Source organism: Athene noctua, chromosome 28, assembly GCF_965140245.1.
Source record: "Athene noctua chromosome 28, bAthNoc1.hap1.1, whole genome shotgun sequence".
Classification (NCBI taxonomy): domain Eukaryota; kingdom Metazoa; phylum Chordata; class Aves; order Strigiformes; family Strigidae; genus Athene; species Athene noctua.
In genome coordinates, this window is record NC_134064.1 from 4,385,943 (window position 1) to 4,395,616 (window position 9,674).

The window sequence follows — 9,674 nt, forward strand, 5'->3', positions numbered from 1 at the left end:
CAAGGTCTTTTCCAACCTGAATGATTCTGTAATTCCTGCCCCACGGCTGACCCACTCCTCGGCTCCTGGGTGAAGGAGCACGGGGGGAATTCCCCCCCCCCTCCCCACTTTCCAGTGCTCAGCTTTGGAGTTTGGGGAAGCAAAGCTGCACATCTCCGCTGTCCAAGCAGAGGGCACTGCTGCCTAATGATTTGAGCCAGGGCGCTGCTGCACAGGTTTAGTTTAAGCCAATCCTAAAGTCCTCCTGGCACAGAAAACCTCTCCCGCTAGCAGATATTGCTGTAGCAGCAGCTGAGAAACCCCCCCCCTCTTCATATAATTCCCCTGATTTCAACAGGTTCCCAGAAATCCAGAAATAATCGATTTAAATGGTGATTTAAACCCAGCCCAAAGCCGCCAGGAGCGGAGCAGAGCGCTGGGGAAGTGCTGGCTTGTCTCAAGGGCAAGGGCTGACTAAAACGGGGAAAAAATAAATAAATAGAGGACGGGAGCTGACAGCCTGCCCCAATTTGGGCGTTTCAGCCTTGCGCCCGTGCTGCTTGTGTTCAGCACATCAAGACCCCCTGCCCGCACCCTGCCTGCACCCTGCCTGCACCCTGCCTGCACCCGCTGCCTGCCTCTGCCAGCCCAGCAGAGACGTGGCCTTCATCCCAGAGCCGGGCAGAAAGCAGTTTCTCTGTGAAAACTTGCTAAAGTTTCAAAGTTATTTTTATCCCACGGATTCTGAAAAGCAGCACATTTTTCTGCCTTTCCCCCCCAGTGTTTATTAGAAAACCTCGTAGAGGGAATCTGCTTTCCCTCACCCGCCTGCAGCCCGCTCTCTGCCATCACTTCCATTTTCTCTGCTTTTTGTTTTATTTCACTGATGAAAACGGACAGAAAGTAGCTGGGAAAAAGAAGAGGATATAAAAAAAACCTTTTAAGTTTAATTTCAGCTGCATCAAAATATTTTCAAACTCCTTAGAAATGTCTATACATACTTGCAACCCCGCCGTGCATCCACCTCACTCGTTATTCCCTTTATTCCCATTATATCCCCATTATTCCCAATAGTCAATATTCCCATTATTCCCTCGCTCTGATCACTTTAAAAACAAAAGTGCAGGAGTGCCCTGGGAGGGCTGGCTGCCCCTTGGCACTCCCAGCAGGCAGAATCAGGTTTCCAGGCCCTCGGATGCTTCTCCGACATCTCATCGGGATCCTGATGCGTCCCAGCGATAGCTGCCAGAAATCAGATACTTTGGGAGCTGCAGTTGAGCTGCTGCCATAGAAATCCTCCCGTTTAAACGCCCGATGGCGGCTGGAAGCAGCTTTCTCCTGATTTCATCTAACCTAGTTAAAAAGAGGAGTAATGTCCCTGGAGGGTTGTAATAAAATTAACTTGCCAGTCAAAAAGAAGCCGATGATTTATGATCGCTTGTGATAGATCCTCTTAGTCTTCTTCCCAGAAATCCCCCCGTGGCCTCTCGCTGCCAAAAGGCAGCAGCCGAGAGCCACGGTCCATCCCCAGCACCGTGGGAAGGGCCTGAGCCCCCACCAGTGCCAGTGGCCACAGCACTGGGAAAGATCCCGGGCACGGGGCAGGGAGCGAGGCCGGGGCTGAGCAGGCTCAGCAGCAGGTTTTGGCAGGGCAGCACCTACAGAGATGATTTACACTCCTCATCCAAGCCTCTGGCTGCTCGGCAGGCAAGGGAGGGCTGGATGCCCGTCGTGGGGGCACACGGAGCCACCAGCACAGCCCCACGGTGGTTGTGGGGCATTAATCCTGCCCGGCTGCCAGCTGCCCTGTGTTAAAATCCCTTTTCCCTCACTCTCCCCCAATTTGACCCACCCAGTGCCGTGTCTCTCCGCACGTCCTGAGAGCTGAACTCCAGCCTCTCCATTAATCTCGGCCGCACCGAGTCATTAGGGGCGGATAAAGCTACTTACCCCAATTCCTTCCTGCTCGTCTCGATCCCAGCCAAGCATTTTACCTTGGCGCCGGCTGCCTCCCACCATCAACAAGCCAAGGTGTAATGTTACTGTCTGTTTGCTCTCGCCTTTTGGTGTTTCGAGTCCCAAACAAGACGTTTAGACGTGGCAATGAATCCAGCCGGGGACTGGGAAGGGGCTTTGCGAATGGGGCTCAGCCCTGGCCTTGGAGAATGGGTTTGCAGGAGCTAAACTGGTCTGTGGGGACCATGGCAAAGGGTTGCAGGGAGCACACAGCCACTGTGGGTCCAGCACGGGCCGGAGGCTCCAGCTCGAGGAGCTGGTTTACGTGAGCTGCAGCACCGGTCCTGTGCAGGATTAGAAATTTTGGGGTCTGGGCAGCAAGTTCAATAGGCCAAAAAAGGCCAAAAAAAGCACCTCCAGGTATCCTTTCAGCGTGTAACAGTCACACTGAAAAATTCACGCTTCTACCAAGTGTAGAGGGAGCAGGATCAGGCCCGCAGGAGGGGCTGGCACCACTTGAGGCATCTCAGAGGAGAGCGAGCGCTCTCTAGGAGGGGGCAGCCCCACAGAAAGCCCTTGATCCGGGCCTGGGCTTTACCCACCAAAGGGATTTAGCAGACGCTGACGGGGAGCTGCGCCCGGGGCCTGCAAAGGCATCGCCACACACTCTGCCACCCTCCCGGGGAAAGTGAGCTCAGAGTTTCTCACCGAGTGTTCGCTCATAATTCCCACTTGACGCCGGAAAATCAGGCACAGTGTGCAGGGCTGTCCCGCGGGCAGGAATAACACACAGAGCTGAACACACAGACTCCAGGGGCCGGGAATGAACCCGCACGTCACGCAGAAACAAGGCCTGACCTGTGGGGCTGTGAGCACTTTTCTCCTCAAGCCACTGTATTTATTTTCCCTCCTGCTCCAGCCCCTCACTTCCTTGCCTGCATTTGGATAGTTTATTTATTCAGCCTCCCCTAACAGTCCGGTTTGGCTATTTCGGTGGTGCGGGAGATACCGACCCAGCCCAGACAAAAACTAGCTCTGCTCTGTCAGGGCTATCAGCAAACACCAGCCCCTGAGGCCGGCCAGGAATTTTAATTGAAATAGCCGGTCACTGGGCTCAGATAAGGCCCAGCATCACCCCACGGCTGGTGGGGCTCCCCACTGCCTCCCCACTGCCCCACGGAGCTGCCAGGACCCGGCCCTGCTCCCCAAACTCATGTGGGGGGCCCTGGTCCCACTCCATGCCCTGGTGGGGGGAATCTGCAGGCTCCGTGCCCACCAACCAGGGCAGCACTGGGACAGACTGGGAGGAAACTGGGGCCCAGTGGTGCTGTTGGAGGGCAGCCCATGTTGGTGGGGGCTCTCAGAGCATCTCCCCCCCCCCCCACCCCAGCCCGCAGGAGCTAGGTGGTCTGCACCCCTTATCAGCCCTTATCTCCCAAAGCCGCTCGCTAATGTGACCTTAATGGAGTTAAAATCGACTTGATTTGTTTTATTTGTTTTATTGCAGCTCAGCCCAAATCCCCCCCCCCCCCTTCTCTTTCCCCCTTGTTTTGGAAATACAGAGGGGAAGGGGTCTGGCTCCTTCCTCGGGAGCTGAAGGGGGGGGAGCTCATAGGGAGCCTGTGTCCGGGGAGCTGGAGCATCCCGGGTGGCAGCCAGAGCCCCCTCCCCACCCCCGGGGACCGACCCGCCTCCCCCGGCTCCCCCCAACCCCCGGGGACCCCCCCCCGAGCCCGGCCCGGCGGCGGGGGCCGGGGGTGGTGCCTGGCCCGGCGGCAGCGGGAGGGTCAGAGGAGGGGAGCGGGGCCCGGAGCGCACAGCCCGGCTGCGGGCACCGCGAATCCGACGGGCCCCCCCCTCCTCACCCACCCCCCGAACAAACCTCACCCCCAAACCCCCGGCCCTGGAAGATGCTGCCCACCCCCTTCTCGGTGAAAGACATCCTCAACCTGGAGCGGCCGGGAGCTGCCGGGGGACCCCGCGCCATCCCCGGCCCCCGGGCTGCCCGCAGCCCCGGGGGGGAGGACGAGCCACCGCCGCCGCGTAAGTGACCCGCGGGGCCGGGGGGTGGCGGGGCCGGGGGGGGCCCCGCGGAGCCTCTTTCTTTCCCCCGGGCTGGAAACCCGAGGGCAGCGGAGCCGCCCGTTGCACCTTCGCCCCCTCCAGCCACGATCCCGCCGATGTTCCCCGCTGCGGGTCATGGCGGGTTTTCTCTTTTTTTTTTCTTTTTTTTTTTTCTGTCCCCCCCATCTTTTAAATTATCTTTTCCCCCAGGGTTTGCTTTTTGGGGGGTTGTTTGAGGCATTTTCCAGGCAGCCCGACAAGCCCCGGCGCAGCCGCGCATCCCGCCCCGTTCTCCCCCGCCGCTCCGGTGGCCCTCGGGGAAACGAAACTGGGCCCGGGGGATGGGGGGGTAGATATCGCTGGTTTGGGTTTTTTTTCAGCCGAAAGGCACAAATCGCCACCGTTTCCGATGACACAACCCCACGTTTCGATGCTCCTTAAACGGGACCGGGCCCGGGGGTGCGGGGCCGGCTGCGGGGATGCTGCTCCGGAGCGGCCGCCGAGGGGGGATCGGACGGGGCCCCCTTTTCCCGGCGGCTAAAATCCCACAAAGTTTCCTTTGCTCGGTGGCTGCAGAGAGGAGAAACGGGGAAACCAGTAGAACCAGAGCCTGAGGACGGGGGGACACTGGGACGGGGAGCCGGAGAGCTGGGGAGGGTGAGAGGAGCCCAGGGAGGGTGAGAGGAGCCCGGGGAGGGTGAGAGGAGCCCGGGGAGGGTGAGAGGAGCCCGGGGAGAGCTCCTTGCCGGCTTCATATACGCAGACGGAGCCCCCAGCACCCCCATTTCCACACAGACCCCCCTCTAATTCCCTACACCCCAGCTGTAGCTGTCAGGTCTCCCCAGAGCATCCCACCAGCCGAGGAGTGACCGCGGTGCAGGACCCCCAGCTAACTCGCCCGCCACACAAAAATCCAGCAAATTAAAAAAACCCAACCAACCAACCAAAAAAAAAAAAAAAAAAAAACCACGCAAAAAACCCCGAACAATCAACTTCGCATCTTCTCTCAGATCTAACAAGTTTTCCTCCTTCGTTCCCAGCCCCTTTGTTTTTCTGGTTTTGCTTAGATTGAGAGCTGCAGGATTCCCCTTTCCTCAGGTGCCGGAGGTAAATCCTGCAGAGCTCTGACTGCGATCGCTTCCATCCCTCCGGAGCAGGACGGCGGGGGGGAAGGGGATTTGTGTTTTGGGGTACTCAAACGTGCAGTGGACCCCAGTTCCCCTGGGTCCCTCCGGGCTAGGGCTGCCCAGCAGCAGCACAGGTGGGACTGAAAGGAGGCAGTATCCAAAATCCATGTAACAATCTCATTCCATGCAAAAAAAAAAGAAAAAAAAAAAAAAAAAAAAAAGGGAATTTTCTTGAATTCTCATTAAACATCACAGGAAAGATCATATTAAATTTATGAACTCTCAAACCCTACTTCATCTTATTCCCAAGGGGGCCCATTCCCGATTCGGTCCCTCCTTGGGAAACACTTTCCCTGGGGACAGACCCTTGGGTCTCACTTCGCTTCGGGTTTCTCTTGCTGCAGGAAAATGTTTCCCTGCCCACCCCTTTGAGGTGGACGAGAAGAAAGCCGACCCCTGCCACCACCCCAAGCAGCGACAGCGGCGAAAACCCCGGGTTTTATTCTCCCAAGCTCAAGTGTTTGAACTGGAGCAGCGATTTAAGCAACAGAAATACCTCTCGGCTCCGGAAAGGGAACACCTGGCCAACGTGCTCAAGCTCACCTCCACGCAGGTGAAAATCTGGTTCCAAAACCGGAGGTACAAGTGCAAGAGGCAACGGCAGGATAAATCCCTGGAGCTGGCTGCCCACCCGCTGCCCCCGCGGAGGGTGGCCGTGCCCGTGCTGGTCAGGGATGGCAAACCCTGTCTCGGGGGCTCCCGGCCTTACCCAGCCCCCTACAGCATCACCGCCAGCCCTTACCCCTATAGCTCCTACTACAGCGCCTACGGCAGCAGCCCGTACGGTGCGAGCTACGGCGGGGGGTACAGCGGGGTGCCCCCCAGCACCACCTCCACCAGCCCCGCCGTGAACGTGAGCCTGGGCACGGCCAGCGTGGCTCAGCACCAGCCCACGGGCCTGCAAGCCACCGTGCCAGCGGGCAGCAGGGCTTGGTAGGGGGCCACGGGGCTCAGGACCACCTGAAAAGCGCTGAGAAAAGCCCCCCCTCTGCTCCAGAGCGCGGCCTTCGTCGGGATGGGAACCAAATCCAAAGGGTTCAGACACCCCGGACAGCGGGACGTGCCCGGGGCACCCGTCCCCTCCAGGCAGCTCGTGGGGTCACGTCTCTGCAGAGACAGGTCAGGAGAGAGGGGGACGCTGCCACTCCAGCACCGCGACTTCGGGGACCCCATGGCGAAGGGCATTTATTTATTTAAACACAAAAGTTTCAGAGTCTGTCCCTTCCTGCTCCCAGAGGGTTTGATCTCCCAGGAAGCCAGCGGAAGCCATCAGGAGGGTGTGAACTCTGGTTTTCTTCCTAAGGACAACTGGAAAACAGGGTCTCTGCACATCGCTGTGCGTTCAGTTTTTTTATGAACACTATTTAATGTTTTGAGTTCCCTTAATCTTTTGAGAGACATTTCTGATTTATATTTCTTAACATCTCCCAGCACAGGTGTTAATTTCTGTCTTTATTATTATTATTATTATTTGCAAATAAAAACAAATCGATGAAACTGTGTGTTTTTACTCTCTCGCCATTCCTCACTTAGTATTTTCACTTTACCTATCCATAACTCGCATCTGAGCATCAAAATCTGACCCAAAGAAAAAAAAAAAAACACCACAACCAAACAAAATCAATCTTAATACTAATAATTAACGCAGAAAGATAATTGCCTTGTAGTCCAAGCTTGTGGAGCTCCCAAGGTTTAACCCCGTCTCTAACTCTTGGCAGTTTTTGGTGTTTTTAGCTCTCTGTGGCCGTTTCCTTATCGGTAAAATGGGATTGCAGGTACCCGGTGGGGCAGCTGCGAGGGGCAGCCCCGTAGTTACAGGATCACATGGTGGGTTGGTGTTGCCTGAATTACATCAAGTGCCTCCCTGGATCAAAGGACTGTATATATGGGTTTTTAATATATTTATATATATTTTTATGAAATGCAGGAGACCTGGGTGTCATTGCAGTGTCCCGGGGTGATCAAAGGGGGACACAGCCACTTCCCGAACAGGCAACACAAACCCACAGCCTCACACTCAGAGAATAAACCCACTGAGGCCTCGTTAGACCGACCCACTCGTCCACCTGCCCACGACCCCCAGTGCAGGGTTTACTCATATCAGGGAGGGGGAAAAAGGTCAATTCCTGATGCAAAAACATTGGTTTAACAGAGATCTTTCCACTACGATGCTGAGATGTCCCAGTGATGGAGCCAGAGAGCAACCTGCACACAGCTCCTACCTCACGGGACAGGCAAAATCTCCCCTCCCCAGCGAGCTGCTGCCCCCTCCTCCCCACTCCTTTCCCGACAGCTTCTTATCCTCCCAGTGTTTGACGAAAAGAGACTTGCAGGAGGCAATTAAGCTTTTATCTCTACTCTCACTCAGCCCCATCACTCCGGCTTCCCAAACGGGACAGCCCTGACATCCAAATCAAACCAGAAAAACCTTCTCGGCGAGACAGCTGGCTCGTTATCCTGCCAGGCCGAGCCATGCAGACCCACTGAGACCCTGGAAATGACTGGGTAAGGTGACAGCCATGCTGGGTGCTCCCCCTTCTCCTCCCCTTCCTCCATCCACACTCACTCAGGGATATCTCCCAAAATCTTGGGTCTCTGTCCCGGTTTTGGAGCTGCCAAGGGACTGGACTGGGTTCTTGCACTGGGAAATGCTGCCGGCATCGGGGAAAGCCCCGGCAGACAGCGGCATCCCCAGTGCATGGGCTCACCTGCAAGTCTTAGCAACACCAGGGGTTTTTCCTCTGAGGTTCAGCAATCAAATGAGGGAAATCACGTGAAAGTCCCTCCCAAATAAACACAGGCATCCAAGCAGGAACTTGCTACCCTCCCCAGCTCAGAAAAAAAAGACTGAAAATGGGAATCATGGGTGCTGAAGGCATCATTTATGTCCATTCCTATGTTCTGGGATTGGGATACCCTTAAAACAGCGGTGATTGACAGATCCCCTCTGTCACCTGTCCCTCTGCAGCACACGCCAGGGCTGTGGCTTTAAACCTCCCCTGTTTCCCAGCCAAATCCAAAATTACCCACTACACTAACCACTCCAAAAAATGAGATTTCCCAAATGCAGACCCGCACACAAACCAGCCCATGTTCCCCCAAAGCCTTCTCCCAGAACAGAACTCCTCTCCTGGGCCAAATTACCCACTTCTCATCAGCTATGAGTTATTTTCACCGGGCGAGTCAAGACTGTGGCACCAGAAATGAAGGGAAAAGAGAGCTGGCCACAAAAGAGCCGTGTGACGAGGCTGCCCAGGACAGACGTACGGACAGAGGGGTCGAGCAGACAGACGCCACCAAGACATCTCACTAATGGTTACGGCAAAGCTGTGGCTGCAAAGCAGAGGTGTAACAGCTCAGCTCTACTTGCAGGAAAATTCTTAACTGAAAAGAAATGATCCCCCTGGAAGGAAGGGAACTGCCCAGCTTCTGGGGACAGAAACTCTTCTGCTGCGTCTTATGTTCAAGTATTTGTGCTAGAGCCCAAAATAGTTGTGGATGCACAACACGCTGAGTCCCTGGGTGTGCTGATCTCTGACAGCAGCAGGGGCAGCCTAAAATCAGCAGGGGCAGGGTCTCTGCAGCGGGAAAACTGGCTCCCAAATTCAGCAGAGAGCGCTCCTGGGGAGCAGCACGACTGCCTGGCCCCGGCGAGCATCCCTGCACCGAGCTGGGCTCACAGTCAACGTGCCTTTGGGCAACGTGCCTTTGGGCAAGCCCTGGTCCTGTCGGGGTTCCCCATCCATCTCAACCCCCCCTGGGCCACACAGTGGGATCCCAATTAAGCACTGGAGCGGGTGGGCAGGGAGCCGTGGGGCAGCCCCCCACCCTCCACGGCCGCAGGAGCACCTTGCCAGCTCCTGGTGTGCTCTCGGAACCAGGGCACGGCTGCAATAACACTCTTGGGCTCCAACCGCTTCATAAATCTTTCCAAATTCCCTTGGTCAGACTGTAGGAGGATAATGAGGCTGAATTATTGAAGCTGCTGAAGTTTTCCAAGCACGCAGTGAACAGAGGGGGACAATTTCTAAGCCAGGAGCGTCAGTAGGTGAAAGAATGAGAAAAAGGGGCAGGTTAAAATCAGGGTTTGGGGCAATCTGCGCAACCTGCTCTGGGCTTCGGGCTGCCGAAACCAAACACCCTCCTATAAAATCAACAAAGTCCTCAAGGGGTTTCCAGAAAATCTGTTGTTTTCCCTTTTTAAAGTTTTTTTTTAAAAAAAAACATGCCTGGGCTTTTTGGCTGAGGATGAGGGGCTGGGTGGGAGTGAAGGCTTTAGGAATGGAAGAGATGATCCGTGCTACGTTAGTCCAACAGCAAAGGGAGTTTGCAGACAACAGGGCGATAGGGGGTCAATGTGTGTATAAATATATCTATATCTATATACATCTCCATCACTCAGAGGGTGCCGGCAGTTCCCAGGGATGCTGCTCATCTGCACCCACGGAGCCAAATCCTGCTCCCACGGGGGCTTCCCCAGCAGATTGC

General features: G+C 55.8%; 1 protein-coding gene across 1 annotated transcript; it reads left to right on the plus strand.

Moving 5' to 3' along the window:
- The first annotated feature begins 3,845 nt into the window (after nucleotides 1–3,845).
- On the plus strand, nucleotides 3,846–6,123 carry NKX2-6 (NK2 homeobox 6). Its single transcript, XM_074928350.1, has 2 exons — nucleotides 3,846–3,969; nucleotides 5,525–6,123. Exons 1-2 carry the CDS (start codon nucleotides 3,846–3,848, stop codon nucleotides 6,121–6,123), a joined length of 723 nt encoding a protein of 240 aa, XP_074784451.1.
- Nucleotides 6,124–9,674: the final 3,551 nt, after the last annotated feature.

Bases quoted from the DNA above. Each gene is read 5' to 3' on its own strand.
- NKX2-6 (XM_074928350.1), top strand. From the start codon at position 3,846: ATGCTGCCCACCCCCTTCTCGGTGAAAGACATCCTCAACCTGGAGCGG. The intron at 3,970-5,524 runs CGCCGCCGCGTA...GGGTTTCTCTTG, and splicing joins CGGGGGGGAGGACGAGCCAC to CTGCAGGAAAATGTTTCCCT.